Below are 18,839 nucleotides of genomic sequence, written 5' to 3' on the forward strand. Positions count from 1 at the left end.
CTTTGATTTCAGGACTCCACCAAAAGACTTTGGGAGGCAAGAGTCTTAGAGGGTTTGTGTCTCCAGTACAGGGAGGTAATCTGCTGATATATCTGCTCTGATCCTGGGAGCAGTACTCCTTGTAGTCACTGAGTGCACCACTTGGGGGACTGATTAGCAAGGCTTATACAGTGCAGCATGAGAACTCACAGAAGCATCTCAGGACATCAAACCACTGACTGCATGAAACTGACCAGATACCTGAAGCTTCTGTGAGGGTTTTCCTGTATTTGATAAGACTTCCATGGATCTTGCCAAGAGGAAAATCTTCAACTTTGCCAACCTTGCCCTCTGGATCCTCTTGGAAAAGGACTCACAGGTCAAGCCTTGTGACAGGACAGGGCTCTCATCAAGACACAAGACATCAGAAGGGTCCATTGACAGGCATGGCAATGTTTTAGGACATGCAGATCTTAAAGCCTAGTAACTTAGGATCAGCTATTTTGAAAGGCAGTTGTACGGGGGTAAGGCCCTTGTACTGGGTCAGCAGCCTGGGTCTGTCCCAGAAAAACCCTATCACTACTCTGTTCTAAAACTAAGCAACTAAGCCATCTGGCAAAGAAAAAATTAATTTTATCAGAACTAATGTTAAAAAATATATGTAATACGTAAGTTAGGAAAAGTGTACATCTGGGTATAGTGCTTAGATTAGTCACAAATACAAAATTTTTCAAAAGTAATATGATCAATAGAGTACGTAATCAGCAATAAACCAAATTTAGGTGAATAGATTTAAAAATACAGTTTAGATCTTAGAATCAGAATACCTTGGGTATGTCACTCATGAGAAGTTGTACAGAGATTTGGTTGTGGAAAGTAAAGTAGATCAATGAGTGGAAATTGTCCCTCAGTAATTGAGAATTAGGTTGGTTGTCCATTTAGAAAATACAATCCATGAGGAAAGTATGTGTTACTATCCTGACTGCCCTTCTCATCCTCACTCCAGCTCATCCCTCCTGATATTGCCGATGCCCAGTGATGTGTTCTATGTAGATGTCCCCCGACCAACTGATGACGTCGGGACACCATGAGTTGTCACATCAGCCAAGCGTAGTGTTGACTGATTCCGCATTCTCTCAGCACTCACTTATAACTGGGATCCCATGCGCCTAAGGCTCCAATAATCAGTGCATGTGTCTGGACCTGGTAACTCTTAGCTCTCAAGGTTTCAGCCAGAAAGGGATATTTCTCTACCTTTTGAGCTTGGGCACAGAGGAAGGCCGGGGTCCTGTTCTCAAATGGCACTGTGACGTCGACCATGATGATCTTCGGGTCCTTGTTGATGACGATGTCCGGTTGCAGTTGGCTGTCGGTTCTGGGGATGGCAGAGTTTACGGCAACCTTCCCCTCGCATGGCAGGATGATTGTGGCCAGGCGATCTTGGATGGTGTTGTGTTGCAGCTGCCAAACTCTCAAATGGGGCTTTCAGCAACACAGGATGTGGGGTAGCATCTCATAGCTGTTGCCACACTTCCTGCATTGCTTGTCCCGATTCCTGTGGCAGAAGGCACCATTCAGTGGGATGAGCCAAGCCCTGTGGATGAATCTCCAGTCAGCAAATCAGGTGAAGCTGCCCCCAGGGAGGAAGTGGTTGCTGGCATCCCACTTGCATGTCATCTCGAAGGCCTTGCCCTGGTCTGGTTTTTGTTTTAGGTTTTCCACATATTGGCAGGTATTAGCATCCTTCAGGGTCCTCTCCAGCATGATTCTAGCTCTCTGAGCGATGATAGTGTGATCTGTGTTCTTCATCTGTGGCACCAGGACTCCCAGCTCCTGGCATTCCTCGCACCATGTCCAGTGGCAGCCGATAGGCTTCTCAAGTCATCACGTAGCGTTGCGGGCACGATTCCAGGGTGAAGCAAAGTCTCCCCTCTCTCTTCCAAATTCACCTTTCAGCGAGCCACTCAAGTAAGTGGCAACGTCTTGGTTGGGGGGGGGGGTCCTGGCGATACGCTTCTTGACTGCATCCTGCAGAGCACTCTCCATGATGTTCCTCACCATGGCGTCCGGGCACATCAGAAAGCATGAATGATCACGGCAACATCGCACAGATCACCCATTTGAGGGACGTTGGCACCCCTCTGCCTCTGCGAGATGTATACCATTGCTGGCCCTCTGGGGAAGAAACGTTCACTTCACCAGCTGCCGGATGGCATTGTCTGCCTTGTTCAGATGTATCTTCACCACGGCAGATCCCCTCAGGACAAATGAGATATAGTGGATCAGGAAGACAGTAAGGCGTTGTTCTTCTGCCATGGTGCCAGTAGGGAGGAGTTGATCCTGCCCACATCTCATAGGATCTCTGTGATGGCATCCTCAGGTGCCTGCTGGACACAGAAACCCGTCGGCATGCCAAGATGTTGGTACACTTGCCCGTCCTCGAGGAAGATCATGGGTTTGCCCTGGATCTGAAGAGATATTGCCTGGACTGAATCCCTTCTACTTTAATCAATATACAGGGATGCACACTTCCTGGCATTGAAGCAGAATCCCATCCAGATGGCAGCCTGTCTGGTGATGTCAAGCATTTGTTGGAGACTCTCAGGGTTGTCTGCAATGTGGACCAGATTATCTGCAAAGGCCAGGATATTCACTCTGTCATACAGATTGAAACCTCCTCGATGGCTAGAGATCGCTCAAATGAGCAGCTCCATGGCTAAATTGAAAACAATGGGGCTCAGGAGGCAACCTTGCTTCACACCGCTACAGATAGGAATTTCGGGTGTCTCTTCTTCCATGGAACAGATAGTAGAGGTGCAGCCTTCATACTTTTCCCAGACCAGTTGGAGAGTTTTCAGGCATCCCGAACTCTTGCAGTGTGGCAAAAACGTGCTGGTGGGGCATCAATCCAAAAGCATTAGCCAGGTCGAGCCACACTATGGTACATTGCCTCTGTGCCCTCCTGGCCATGTGGATGGCAGTCTGAAGGACAGTTATGTTCGTAGCAGCCTTCGCATGGCATGAAGCCTTTCTGAATGGAGATGACGGCTCCTCCATTCACCGACCAGTCTGTGATCCTAGCCGCAAGGCAGCTGGCATATAGTTTGTACATGGTGGAACAGAGAGAGATGGGTCTCCAGTTGTTGGGGTCATCCTGTTCACCTTTTTTGCGGATGAGCACCATCATAGACTTCCAGGAGCCGGGAGTACAGTGGAACTGTTTGCATTTGTTGAAAATGGCAATTAGTACCAGGCAACCGGGGTCTCTTTTTCAGGGAGTTGTTGCAAATGCCATCTTTTCCTGTGGTTGTGTTTTGGTCTTTGTAAGTCTGGCCTCTACTTCCCATGATGTGAAGTCCTGTTCCCGGTCCTCTGCATAGTCAACCCAGGGTTAAAGTTAAAACAACAAACTTTACAAACTGTAGAAGAACTGAGCTAGCTATGGGTCAAGGGCAAGGAATGCAGACAATTACAAGGTTCTGTCTTGCAGCCATAGGTATTAAGAAGAAACTCAGTGGGGGTTGAGGCGACCTTTGCCCATTATGGCCTTGGCTACAAGGAGCAAGAGGGCACTCAGGACACAGACAACTCCCAACAGACAAAACTATTCAAAATAAATCAGACCTTACATCAAAGCAGGGGCAGAAGCAGGATCTGTGTGGACAATGAAAGAAGAGCTTATCTTCATGACATCCCTCGAAGGCAAAGCGGTATTATATCCATTTTACTGTTGGGAAACTGAAGCAGAGAGATTACAGCCAATATTATCAAAGTATTCACTAATTTTGGAGGCCTCGCTTGAGACACCTAGAACTCAATTGTTTATTTTACTTAGTAATTTTATAGCGCTTAATATGTTAGTGCACAGCTCCAATTTATTTCAGTTGCAACTGTGAGCATTCTACAGAGCTCATGCCAGGTGGGTCAAGCAGGGCACCTGGAAAATAATGAACACACAGATACCAGCCACCTGTGTTAAGTTTTTGTTTAAGTGACTTGCCCAGCACCACATAGGAACTCTTTCATTAAGCTACATAAACCTCAAAACATTCTCTTTTCATGCATGATCCTGCCTCATTCACTACACAACTTACAGCTTCTGCAACAAACAACGCATAGATCCTAGAGACAGCATCCCCATTCATGGTACAATATTGATTCATTCCCAAAGAACTATCCATCCTATACAATGAATGAAGCAAGGGTCGTGTGCAGGGGGAAGTGTGATCATGTAACTGAAAATCATCAATGCATACACACAAGGGGGCCAAACTGCATGGGCAACTGAATACTTTTAAGCACGTGAAAGTTATTTAAAAGAAGACTGTAATCTTAAAGTTAATATATGTATTTGTATGCAATTTCCTAGTTTTCTTGAGAAAAATTAGAAAAAAAAAAATTTTAATCACATGGAACCCTACTGATACCCATATAGATCAACAGTTTTTACATCGATGGCACAGACCTTTCCCACCTGAGGTGATAGAATAATAGATAGCAGAAGAAAGCTGTTATTCTCTTATAACCAGCTACAAAAGTAGGATAAGACAATGTTTCAGCTGTTTACTAGACAACAAAGGAATGCTAAGACTCTGGAATGCTGGGTTACATTCCAAGTTCTAGAAGTGAGCATACTCTAGTGCAGGGGTTCTCGAACTGGGGGTTGGGACCACTCAGGGTGTCGCAAGGGTATTACATGGGGGGTTGCGAGCTGTCAGTCTCCACCCCAAGCCCCACTTTGCCACCAACATTTATAATGGTGTTAAATATATAAAAAACTGTTTTTAATTTATAAGGGGGGGTCACGCTCAGATGCTTCCTGAGTGAAAGGGGTCATCAGTACAAAAGTTTGAGAACTACTGCTCTAGTGGTTTTAGCCCGTCTTCCACTGCCCATCGCCTGTGCCTCCAAAAGACCCCTCTAGTCTGTCTGTCAACTCCAAATTCCATAGCTTGTCTCTGCCCAGTCCCTTGTAATCAAGTAATTATGATATTTTTTAAAATGAGCAAAACAATATATATTTTGCTTAACTCATTCTTTGAAATGGCTAAACCATTTCTGCTGAAACATTAAAAAAAATCTGCTTGAGGCAAACACCATACCAAACTTCAGCCATTCAGGCTGAAATTTTCCATGCTGCATTACAAGCAACAAATAACAGGGTCTTATAATTGGAAAGCACTAGCAAGCCTTAACTATAGGTATTGCTGTCAGTTCCACCTACAATTTTAAATATGCTTTGGTTTATTAATTAAACATAAGCTCAATTTCCTATAGTCTGGTTGTGACCACTCAACAGCACAAGCTCATGAGTCTTTTATTTTGTTGTTAAAAAGTGTAGTAATATTGTACATATTTTTGCATCAGTAAAAGGAAAGATCTGAGAGGCACAGGAATTTATGAAACCTGTAGAGATTCCTCGAGCCATGAACACTGATTTTACATTGAACTCAAAAATGTATTGACATTAGTTTGTTATTATCAAGAAAGTTAGTTTTGGGGACTGTAATTTTTAGATCCTCCACAAATTAAAATAGCTAAAAACTAAGGCAAAACTGATAGGCAAGAGCTTGATTTTATTGTGTTGTACTTGTTTTATTCACAATACAAATTTCTCTAGAATTAGACATTTTTAATGTTCTCTCCATCACTACTTTTTGTGAAATTGATATTATCCATCAGCTTGTCAAAAACAAAATATGTAGTTTGCAACCACGAAGTTGGAAGTATTATTCCACATACATGTTGAAACCCAGCCTTCTAATAAATACTCAACCTCAGTCCTATGAAGCTCAAGAGGGAATGACTGTAGACTATATTTGATTTCACAGAGATAAGTGAAACCAATTTTACAGTTTTAGAACAGTTCATGTCAAGTTGAAAGCTGTACAGCTTTGATCTGTAGGTACAGTAATAAGTCTTGAAAACTTATTACTGTATATTTATTGCAACACTATATTGATGCCAGCTTCCTTGAACGTTATGCAAAGTTAGCTGCAAAACAAGAGTAATAATGTGATGTCGTGTAGTTTTGACATAAAATGCATTAGGCTTATACAAGACTGCAGACTGTCTTATATAGAGTTTCTACTGCAAACAATTACTCTTTCCTCCTACTTCTCCCTGCATGTCTCTAAAACCTGAACCCTTTCTTTCCCCAGAAACTAAAATGCTGCTTTAATACCTTGGTCATCTCCCACTTTCAGTATTACGTTTACTTCCTCTGAGGCTGCTCCAGTTACCATACTCCAGTCAAATGAAGCTAAATAGTATCACTTTTAAATCTTACTCAGCTCACGTTACTCCTTTCTTCAAATACCTTCACTAAATTCCTCTTGCATTCTCTGTCTAGCTTAAGCTTCACATCCTCATTTGTATAGGCTTAATCTCTTCTCTCACTTCCCACAACTAGCCCTCCACACCCTTTCCCCTGCCATTGTATCCCCCCCTTACTTCACCCATCATTTCATATTGAACTACTTACATAAAATGTTGTTCCTAATCAAAGTATTCCTTCATCTCAAATTCCTCCTCAAAATTTCCTTCTTCCACAAAATCAACAAATGCTAACCTCACCAATAAACCTGAGGTCCTCCATCCATGATATTAAAAAGTGAAGGGTGTGGAGGAACACAGTGCATTTTTATATTGTCTGTTCACACTGCAAGTTCCGCGTGTCTGTCACTTCTAAAGCTTTTAAGTAAGCTTTTTTGTTAAAAAAAGTCAGAATACATGTAAGAACTCCTGTTTTCAGATAGACAATGTGAAGCAATGTTTATATCGAAAGAGCTTCTCTTTGTACCCTTGGAGAAGGGTGTGACAGGGTGTACCAGGTGTTGGGTGCCACCTGCTGGACATGCCTCCAACGTGGCGCATCCCATATGAGGATGGTTTGTTTTAGAGGTGACAACTCCAAGAACTGCCTAGAGAGGCCATCCAAAGGGATGGAAGCAGGAAGAAGCCAATCAGGTCAGAGCAGGCCAGATTAAAACATCTCGCTGCTTCTTCCAGACATCAGTTCTGGGTGAAGCTAGGACAAGGGAGGAAAGATTTTTCCTTGTCTTAACCAGGAAACCCAGCTTCCTGAGAGGCTTAACTATCCCCTGCTTTTGGCTAAAGCAGCAAAAGACTGTTTTATGTTATGGAACTTAAAAGCCCAGGTGGCCATCTTGACATAAATATCTGTTTATTACTTTAATATCATGGCAAACCGACTTTGCAAGATGCTCCACCGGCTCAGGTGAGCTTGTAACAAATAGACAATACCTTCTGTGCCCCATTCAGCACTGAGCCAATCACCCCACATAACCTAAAACTACACCTCAAAGATGAAAAACAGCAGTATCATGACTACCTTGTGGGGTCATTTTACATAATATGCTGAAACAAGCAAGCACGTATGTATATAGATTGTGTTGGTGGTTTTTCTTCCAAAGCTAGCTTTTCAAAAGGGGAAAGTAATACCTATTTCTGCTGTTTATGTCCCAGTAAAATCACAGTGGAACATCACCATGCACCAATATCAAAGTAGCACCCTAAGTCCATACCTTTTGCCATGAAGTGGAAGTAGGAGCTGTAAAATCAAATTTCAGCAGTGTGGGGGGTAGTCTGTTTTTTCCATGGACTATAAGGCCACAAGGGACCATTGTGACTACCTAGTCTGACCTGCAAAACACAGGCCATGGGATTTCCCTGAACTAATTTTTATTTGAACTAGAACATTTTAGAAAAAGCCAATTTTGATTTTAAAATGGCTAGTGATGGAGAATCCACTAGAACCCTCGGTAACCCAACTGAGCTTCTTAGGGCTTGTCTTCACTTAAATTTTACAGCACTCTAACTTGCTGGCTCAGGGCTGTGAAAAACCACCACCACCCCCACCCCCACCCCCGAAGCACAGCAAGTCTGAGTGCTTTAAAGCACTAGTGGAGCCAGGCTCCCAGCGCTCGGAGTTAATCCCCTCAAGAACGACCACACTCACACTTCAAAGCGCTGCAGCAGGAGCATTCCCGCAACAGCGCTTTCAAGTTTCCAGTGTAGCCATGCCCTTAGTCTTAAAACTTAGCCTAATTTTAAAACACAAAGTTAGGAACAGTTATCCTTTCAAAGCAACTGGTGCATAAACAGCAATACAAGTCTTACGGAACAACCCTATACAATGGAGACAGGCTGAAGTTAACCTCAGAGATGATCATTTCCCAGTAGATGAACAAAAACTAAAATATTCCAGGTGGAAGGAGGGGGGGGGAACAATTACTTGCCTTTCGTAGCTATTCTTCTAAATGTGTTCCTCATGTCCATTCCCTCTTGCCAACAACTCTGACAGAAGGAGACGATGACAGATAATGGAATGGACATGAGCAACATATCTCGAAGAACAGTTACAAAAGGCAAGTAACTGTTTTGTTTTTTCTTCGAGTGCTTGCTCATGTCGATTCCATTGCAGGAATCCCTGGAGGTGGGCTCAGAGTTCAGTCTTGCAGACTGGAGTACTGCTCTGCCAAAACTAGCATCAGCCCAAGCTTGCTGGGTCAATGCACAGTGCGAAGCAAACGTGTGGACCGACAACCAGGTCGCAGAGCAGAAAATTTCCCAGATCAGCACCTGAGCGACGAAGGCAGATGATGACACCTGCGCCCTAGTCAAGTGAGCCGTCACGATCGCTGGCGGGGACACCTTTGCCAGCTCATAGCAGTAGCAGATGCAGGCTATGATCCAGGAGGAGATTCTCTGGGTAGGCACTTGTCAACTCTTCATCCTGGCCATGACAGCAACAAACAGTTGTGTAGACATACAGAGCAGCTTCGTCCTCTCTACATAGAAGGCCAATGCCTGCGGGACGTCTAGAGTATGCAGCCTGTGTTCCTCAGCCATAGTATGAGGCTTCGAGCAGAAGACTGGTAGGTATATGTCCTGACCAGTACTGAACTGGGAGACTACCTTGGGCAGAAAAGCTGGGTACAGACGCAGCTGGACCTTGTCCTTATAGAAGATCATATCAGACGGCTCCGATGTCCATGCCCTGATCTCGGACACCCTACGGGCTGAAGTTATAGCAGCCAAAAAGGAGACCTTCCAGAAAAGAAGAAGAAGAAGAAGGGAGCAGGTAGCCCGGGGCTCAAACGGGGGTCCCCGTGAGTCTGGACAGCACAAGGTTCAGGTTCCAAGGAGGGACTGTGTCCCAGACACATGTGAAGATCTGGACCCCTCCATGCCTCAGGTAAGCCGCCACCAGCGCCATGCATTTCATGAAGAAAAGGAGTACTTGTGGCACCTTAGAGACTAACCAATTTATTTGAGCATAAGCTTTCGTGAGCTACAGCTCACTTCATCGGATGCATACCCCAGTGGCTCCCGGAAGCAGCGGTGTGTTCTTTTCTTTTTGCGAATACAGACTAACATGGCTGTTACTCTGAAACATGCATTTCGTGAACACTCTGGGGGCTGAGGACAGGGCAAAGAGTAAATTGGAAGTGGCACCCCGCCACTATGAAGCACAGGAAACATCTGTGTCCCAGAAATACGGAGACAGGGAAGTAAGCGTCCTTCAGATCGAGAGTGGCACACCAGTCCCCTGGATCCAGGGAAGGGATGACGGAGGCCAGGGATATGTGCGGAAATTGAACTTCATGAGCGACTTGTTGAGGCCGCACAGGTCCAGAATGGTCTGAGGCCCCCCTTCTGCCTTCGGGATTAGGAAGTAGCAGGAGTAGAATACTCTTCCTTGCATATCCAGAGGAACCTCCTCCACAGCCCCCAGGCTTAGAAGATTCTCAACCTCCTGAATGAAGAGTTGCTCATGAGAAGGATCCCTGAAGAGGGATAGGGAAGTGGACAGGGGTGGGGGAGGAGAGGTGGCTGAAAATTGCAGGGTGCAGCCCCCAACCAATATGTCCAGGACCCAACAGTCTGACATAACCCACGACCAGGCCGAACGCTAGGGGGAAAAGGCAGTTGAGGAAGGGGAGGGAAGGATCCGGGCAGTTGGCTCCCGAGCGCACCCTCAAAATGAACCCTGGTGTTTCACCAGGCCAGGCTATCCAAGAGATTGGGATGATGAAGGGTGGCTGCGCTTAAACCCAGCATCCCTTTTTCTCACAGGCCCATGTCGAGGCTGCCACTGTCTAGGTGGCGAAGCAGCTGCCTGGATGTCTGAGGAGTGTGCATCCCCAGGGAACGGAGGGTCACCCTCATATCCTACAGGCCACGCAGATGCACATCCGTTTGGTTGGAAAACAGGCCAACACCATCAAACGGGAGGTCCTGGATAGAGGCCTGCATCTGCTGGGACAGGCTGGCGGTCTGGAGCCAGGAACTTTGCCACAATCACCACAGAGGCGACCACTCAGGCAGCTGAATCGGCTGCATCCCAACCCAGCTGGAGAGAGCACCAGGCCACTGTGGTCCCCTCTTTCACCAGGGTCGCGAACTCCTGGGCTGCCTCCTAGGACATGGAGTCCTTGAACTTGATGGGAGAGTCCCACAAGTTGTAACTGTAGCAGCCCAAAAGGGCCTGGTGGCTCAACACCCAAAACCGGAGGCTGGCCGTGAAATAAATTTTGCAACCAAACAAATCCAGTCTCTTCGCCTCTTTATTCTTATTGGTGGAACTGGTGGCCCCTGCTTGTGCCTTTAGTTGGCTGCCAACACGACGACTGACACCGATGGTGGGTGAGCATACAAGTACTTGAAATCTTTTGTGGGAACGAAGTATTTCTTTTCCGCCCTTTTAGAGGTGGGTGGGATGGAGGACAGGGTTTGCCAGATGGTTTTGACAACGTTCAGGACCCCCTTTTGTACCGGAAGTGCAACCCACACTGGGGCGGACGTGGAGAGCACATCAAATGAATGTGTCCATCTGCTTCTCCATCTCCTCTGCCTTGAGGCCCAAGTTTGATGCCACCCTAGGGAGCAACACCTGATGCTTGCAGAAATTGTCCTGTGGGCTAGCGCTGGAAGGCCTCGCCACCTTGTTGGGGGAGGAGGATGAGGATGATTGGACAACTGGGGAGTCCGGCGGTGTCCTCACCCATCGGGGAGGACAAGCTTGTAGTGGGTACTGGCTCCTCACCAGCAGCAGCAGCCGCCGGGACGTCCTGAACCCTGCCTGGAGCTGTGGATACTGGGGAACCACCTTCAGCCTGTCTGAAAGAGCCACCAAGGGCTGGCAGGAATGGGGTACCAGCCTGATGGGAATGCCCCATACATTCCAATAAGGCCAATGGGTTGGCCACTGGCTCTGCTTCCAAGTCAGCCATGGACACACCCTCCAGAGCCCAATCATGTTGCCTGGGCAAGGGGCTGAATTACACCTCCAAGCCTGAGATTTCATTACCCTCCAATGACCGGGGTGGGGGTGAGGAGGCTTGGGTCTGGAGACCGGTGCCAGGAATGATCCAACCGATGCCAGCAGTAGGGGGAGCAGTGCCGCATCGGGGAGCGCCTTTGAGGCCTCGGCGATGGCACGACAAAGATGTGTGCTGGGGAGATCTACGGCTGAGTAAGCTTCGGCATGACGACAGGTATTGGGAGCATGGTGCCAATGACTCGTAGTGGTGAGCCGAAGACCTGGTTTGATGCGGAGACCAAGAACATGGAGACCTAGGGCTCTGTTTTGGCTCTGGAGACCGGTGGCGCTTGCCTGTTTTTGCGATGCCTTGCCAGCAGGCTTGACCTCGCAGAGAGCCTTAGCCAGTTCCATTGCCACTTGTGGTGCCAGCTGCAATGAAGGCGCTCTCAGCTCTTCAAGTGCCAGGTCAGTCAATTGCGCCATCAGCCTAGGCCCTTGACCGCTCCCGGGAGTCAGTGGGGGAGGAACGCCAAGCCCTTCAGTGGGTCCAGAGTGGGCGTAAGGCCCGAGCAGAGTCCTCTGCCCAGAGCCCTTTGGTTGGGCTTGGTCGGTGCCGCCTTCTTGGTCTTTTTTTTTCTCAGCAGCAGCTATAGGGATCAGTGCTGGGAGGACCCTGGTGCTGTGAGTGTGCTATGCACCAAAGTTGAAGCACTGGGTGCCAACACTGGGATGTGCCGACTCCGAAGCTGGACGCAGGGCAGCCTGCAGCAGGAGGACCTTGAGACAGATGTTGCGCTCTCTTTGTGTCAGCAGACAGATGCGACAGCACTCCTTCACATGGGTTTCCCCAAGGCACTGTGGACACCTCTCGTGCAGCACACTAACAGACATAGACCTGTTGCACAAAGAGCAGGGCTTGAAACTCAGAGACCGGGGCATGCCGCGTGGGGGGAAAAAATCCCTGCTTGGACACCAACACTTAACTAACAATGATTAAACTATTTACAGGTAAGGCACAATGCTAAGCTAGACGAGAAACCACAGACCACTTGCGAAGCAAGCGAAAGAGGTGCTCCGAATGACCAGCACGGGCGGTAAGAAGGAACTGAGAGGGTGCAGGACCAGCAGCGCCTTATTTTATGCGCCATGAATGCGGCACTCCAGAGGGCGCCACAGCCCAGCCCTACAAGTACCACTAAAGCGAAAGTCTCCAACGGCCGTGCACACGCGCGTACACATGGGCACGCACACACCTACAATGGAATTGACATGAGCAAGCACTCTAAGAAGAACATCTATGTGGATGAGCTGTTGGAACTGTAGTTGTTGGTGAACATCATTTTCTCCATCATTAAGCTTCCATAAGTTCCCTATCCAAGAATAGATATGAGTAATGACCCTTGGCATAAGCCAAGGTATAGTCCAGAAATAGAGGTTGAAGGACTACTTGATCAACTTTAAAGTCTTACCTATGTAGTATTTCACCTTGAATTGTCATTTGAAATGTGTTACTACTTATTCTAAACAATCTTGTTCCAGCTTGTATTTAGCTGAGACACACTGTGTACGTTTCCCAGACTTGAAGAACTCTGTGTAAGCTCAAAAGCTTGTCTTTCACAAGCAGAAGTTGGTCCAATAATAGATATTGCCTCACCCACTTAGTCTCTCTAGTGTTCTAGAACCAACACAACTACAACAAACACTGCCCTATCCTTATGTAGCATTCAGATGTAGCTAGAACTAGCTATTCTTTGGATATAAAAATTGCTTCACATTTTGTCCCTTATTCTTTTTTTGTCTGGAAAAAAAAAACTTAACAGTCTATGTAAAAAATTAGAGAACCTGAAAAAAAAAATATGTACAGCCAGCTTTAAAACTGAAACAAATAGTATTACCGTATGTAAACTGATCGAACACCATCAAAGTATGTATACTTAAAATCCACCTATTCATTTTATTTAGAAGAGAATTTCTTACTATAAAATTCTATGATAAAAGGCTACAGAACATTGTTAAACTTTGCAATATGCCCTAGCAGATGGAGGCATTACCTGACAGGGTTACTGGTCAAAGACACCCGTAGAGATTCTAAGCAAGTGACAAGTCTTTCATCTGTTGCTCCAGATTTTAGTTCCAGGATGAATTCCTGTGCTGTAATCTGTCTGCTGCTCTTGAGGCTTCCCTGCAAGAGGAAAGTCACACTGATTTTCTTTCTGGTACACAATTAGTTTATACAGATGACCCAATACAGTTGCTATTTATGAGAAAACCTTGATTCCTGATGCTTAATAAAAAACATTTTAGGAACTACTATAACATAATCTGAAAATATGAGTAAAACGAACTGGTGGAAATATTTGAATCATATGTTGTTTCAGAGTTTTCAGTAAATATTTTTGACTGCAAATAAACCAAGCGAGAGTCAGAGAGCAACATCTGTCAGTAGGACAAAGCCCAGGTATGTTCAGTGTAGCATATTTCAACTGTAAATGAATGTTAACAGCATAACAAAGGAGGTGAGAAAAATATATGGTATGTACCAAAAATACATAATTCAACCACAAAATGTATTACATGAGATGAGAAACTTGGCATATTATGGCTACTTGTTTCATTAACCTGAAAAACAGCAGACCCTTTGATTACCTCTATTAATATAAAAACATTAAAGTATGATAGAAAAGAGGGTAATTTTTCATGAACTAAGTCCAAGATAATTTTTGCAAAGATAATCATTTTTCATGTATGCTACATTTTGAGTAAATTTGTTATCTTTACAGATCTCAAAAAGTTAAGGTAATGAGAAAAGTGACTAGAATAAAACAAGTGTTGAAATCATTATTTACATGCCTAATCCACTGACGCCTACCCATACTAGTTACTTTTTTTTGAAAGACTGAGGGTCCGGAAAGCAGACACTGTATAATGTGCAACACTGAAGGTAGGTTTTGTCCAACAAACCTGGTATATCGGCACTCAAGGAATGTCTACAAGTAGCCAGTACTATTTAACCATATTAATCTATATGCTTTAATGCTCTGCCCTTTTTTTAAAAATTAAGCCAAACCTGGAAGAAAGTTAATTTCGCATCGTAAAGTGTTGAGGTGTCCTGTGACAACAGTGTCAATTCTATGACCATGTCTACGCTACAAACTTTGGTCAATGCAAGTTACATCAGCAAATTTTTTTTTTTAATTTTACCCTTCTGTAATACTAGTTTTGCCACAGTTAACCAAGTATCGTTGATTTTGTTTCAGAATTTTATAGTGATTAGAAGTTGACGTAAGTGTTAATACCTTGGACTACTCATGTATTTACCTTTCCTTTTATATACACCCAACTCATCTGCATACTCTGGATTAATTTTTATAATGATTAAAGCCCTATTTCATTTACAATATTGCGGCTCCTGCAATATTAGGCTTCCACAGCCTTCCCACCTTAGGCTGAGGCCTGTGTTTTTCTGTCATCTGCCTGAGCCAGGATGCCAGGTGAAAGATTGCCTATTGCTCTGTCCTACCCCAAGGGTCAGACCCACTTAAAACCGTTAGTTGCTCTGCCCTGCTGAGGGCCTGAGCTCTCTAGACTGGTTACTGCTCAGCCCTGACAGAAGGCCAGAGCCTCATAAGAGTGGTTGACGCTCTGCCCCACCAAGAGCAGGGGTCAGAGCCCTGAAAGCACTAATTCCCCCTTAAGCTTGGTTGGACAGCCAAACAGTAGTGAGGGGGCGTGGCCCCCTGCTGAGACTGACAGGGTGAGTTAATCGCAGATCCTTACATTGGGGCATCCAGGACTAAGTCATCCTGTTATCCTGACTCCAGCAAAAGGTAGTCTCTCTTATGGTAGTTGGGTATCAGTTCCCCAATGCCACCTGCCTTTCTGCCACTCATCACTCTTCCGGACTATACCATCCCTAACTTTGCCTTGCACATTAACAGGTGCATCCCAATGCCCAAATTGCTTTGAATCGTTCCCTTGTGAAATCCAGCCCCTGACATTGGATACTCTCAGAAATGCCAGATCATCTGCACCAAGAGGTACAGTACACCCCTATTTACCAGTTTTACCTTAAACCACAACTGCTCTAAACCACACAGCGTTTGTGAGCATTTGAACTTACTTTTGTTTTGTTCTAAGAAAGATGAAAGCAACAAGAGCTGTGGAAACAAATGGTTACAGTACACAACAAAATCATAAAATGCAAACCTGGGTCTACATTTATGCATAGTTACTTCTCATATCTAATAAAGTAGATTTCTTCCAAAAAGTTCAGTCTGTTGCACAGCTGGCTGGTTTCTCAGGATCCAAATATTCACAAAAACACCCCCCAATCCACGAGGCATTTTCCTCAGTGAATGGTTTCTTCAGAGTGTTTCTTTCTCCTCTGTTTTATACTGAAAACAGCGTACTATTTGTGTTCTCAGATAGGGCTTATCCTTATCCTGTTGTAAAGATTTTTTTTTTTTAACCTTTAAGTGGTTTAGATAGTTCATCATTCCCTCTGATGGTTTCCCATTCAAAATCTTAATATTGTTCAAAGCTATTGAGTTGCGCATTGCATCAATAGCCAAAAGGGGTGGGGTGACAACTCTCCCATCCCCCACCCAAATGGGCCACCACTGAGACATCTTATCTCCAGGTGACCAATTTCTATTCCAAGTTCGTAAAACACACTTTCAATATCAATATATTACTCCTTAAATATTACCCATACATACATCTCACAATGATTACAAATCTCTCACATTAGGAGCTCTCTGTAAATCTCTTACATGTTACTCTTTATAGATAAATATCCTGTAAGACATGTGTTTGGTGCAGGTCTCAGATGAGAGATGTTTGTTAAAAAAAAGGGGTGGAGGGGGAGAATCCTTCATAGAAGGGATCTCTGTCTCAGAGGTTGTGCGTTTATTTTGTACGGGGCATTTTGATGTGGTCAGAGTAAAGCAAAAGTAATTATGGATTATTTGCAGCATGATATAGTGATTCATCTGTCAATGCCACCACAAGGGAGCAAATGCCAGAACTCAGTACATGATGGTTTGCTGCATCCCCTTGTCAGATGGCATTTAAGAGGTTCTTGCATCACACTTGTATAGTAATGCCATATTTATTCCAGCTGTCACATTAAATCCACATGAAAACAAATTTTAATAGCTCTTTGAGACAGGGACCATCTTTTTGTTATTATACAGTGATTAGCACAATGGGACCATGGTCCATGATTTGCGCTCCCACGCGTTAATGTAGTTTGTATTCATAATAATAAAAGCCAGTAAACATAGTTGGTACAGTAGACTGGATCAATATACAAGCCCATATTACTCCTAACAATAGAAGAAAAAGGGTGGGGAATCCATTTACAGAAGAGCTTTCTGGAAACATTGCATTGACAGTCACTGGTCCAAATGCTCATGGTGCGCAACCAAGATTTGACACTGCATGGGACAGGAATGTAAGTGAGAGCCTTGAAGGATTTCCCAAGCCATGCCCGTTCAGGTAACGTATAATAAAGGTATCCAAGTGGTACTACTTTAACACTATATATTGCAATGAAGAATGGAGTGGCTCCTTATTTGGTCACCAAAATTACCTGTGATTTCTGTGCTAAATTTATCCATCAAGAAGGAAAGAAAATGTAACCTATATGTGATGACCGCCATCTTGGCTAACACAACATTGATTGAAGTAGGCACCTCCAATTCTAAATGCCTGACTCTCTACAGCTTGAACTAAGCTCAATAGCCGGGGGCTATAAAAAACTCATCTATCAATTAAGCACAGAGGGTAAGACATGTAACATGCTGGCCAGTAGGGTACATATGCAGAAATTCCTACATTTCAGAGTCATGATGCCAAAATAAGATTTCAATATTTTAAACTACTGACCAAGTTAGACCACACAAAACGTATTCTCCACGAACAAAATATTTACTTCATTTGAGTCTCATTGGTAACGAGCAGTATCAAGGAATTCGTACTTCATTCATCTCTTGGGTCACTAAATTAGAGTGCCCAAAAATTTTCCAATACAAGTACAACTTGTGTCACAAAAACTAATTCAAAACGTAGAACTGTTCCACACTGGATTCATTTGAAAGACTTTTCTAAAATCTGCAAACCTTTACTTTATTTTGACATCTTATGTTTCATCTAATACATGAATTAGGTTTTGCTATGTGAACTAGAGGAGCAGTGGCAGATGAAATTCTGTACTGACAAATATAAAATCATTCCTTCTCGTGTGTATTGTTTCAAGTAGTCACAACACTTACTAGGTTCCCAGTTGGTTCCAAAAACTCAGAAGAGAAACTGTAAAGCTCAGTGAAAACCTCTGCTCACAGTGTAGCGGTGGTCAAAAACCAAACTAAGTACTAGGATGCATAAAGAAGGGAGTGGATAATAGTGAAAATGTCATTTAGATAAATCAGTGATATAACCTCACCTAGAATACTGTGTTCAATATGGGTTACAAAAAGGATACAATAGAAATAATGGGGGGTAGAGAAACTGAGTAAAAGCAACAGGAATGACTGGACTATGAAAAATATTTGCTACGAAGAGAAATAGAAAAGAAATGATTTACACTGAAGAGAGGATAAATAAAATAGTGACATCATAAAGGTACACAAAATAAACAACAATACTGAAAAGGTCAGACATGTATAGTCACCTTGTCAATTCTAAAGTAAGGGTCATATAATGAAATTGAAGAATGGCAAATTTAAAATAATATGGAAAAAAAAATTTCACAAAATGCACAAGTAGTCTGTGGAACTCATGGCCTCAATATCACTAAGATCAAGAAGTAAATAGGATTCAAAATAAAAATTGACATTTGTGTGTCTATATGACCACTGTGAGACACAGAATACCGAGTTAGATGGACCCTGGTCTGTTGCAGTACGCACCTTCGATTTTGCTAAATAACATTGCACAAATTGAAATTAACTAAAACAATATAAAATGGAGAATAGAGTCAAGTTTAAAGGATGCATGATCAGCCAAGTAAAAACGAAGTTACTTTAAAATAGTACTGCAAAGTAACACTGTAACTGAAGTGTCAGATGTTTGCAAGGGAACTTATTTGTCCCAATTGACAGTAATACTTTTACCTTACAGCAGTGTTTCCCAAACTTGGGACGCCGCTTCTTCAGGGAAAGCCCCTGGCAGGCCAGGCCGGTTTGTTTACCTGCCGCGTCCGCAGGTTCATCTGATCACAGCTCCCAGTGGCCGCAGTTAGCTGTGCCCAGCCAATGGGGGCTGCAGGAAGTGGCGGCCAGTATGTCCCTCAGCCTGCGCCGCTTCCCGCAGCCCCCATTGGCCAGGCACAGCGAACCACAACCAGTGGGAGCCGCAATCGGCCGAACCTGCCGACACGGCAGGTAAACAAACTGGCTCAGCCCGCCAGGGGCTTTCCCTGAACAAGCGGCGTCCCAAGTTTGGGCAACACAGCCTTACAGGATAAACTCTGCCCAACATATACAGACAACTTCCACTGTTACCTAAAGATATAAACAAAACTAAAATGTGGTGCTTTAGGACATTTGCATCTAAGGATTGATATTAG

At 44.4% G+C, this 18,839-nt stretch overlaps 1 protein-coding gene across 1 annotated transcript in view; it reads right to left on the reverse strand.

The window, feature by feature from the left end:
- Window positions 1–18,839, reverse strand: part of DIAPH3 (diaphanous related formin 3) — a 531,747-nt gene that overhangs the window by 460,168 nt on the left and 52,740 nt on the right. Inside the window, exon 5 of the mRNA XM_077806852.1 lies at window positions 13,321–13,451. Within this exon, the coding sequence (XP_077662978.1) occupies window positions 13,321–13,451 (131 nt within the window). The remainder of the gene's footprint in view (window positions 1–13,320; window positions 13,452–18,839) is intronic.

The sequence above is a fragment of the Eretmochelys imbricata genome, chromosome 1 (genome assembly GCF_965152235.1).
Source record: "Eretmochelys imbricata isolate rEreImb1 chromosome 1, rEreImb1.hap1, whole genome shotgun sequence".
Classification (NCBI taxonomy): domain Eukaryota; kingdom Metazoa; phylum Chordata; order Testudines; family Cheloniidae; genus Eretmochelys; species Eretmochelys imbricata.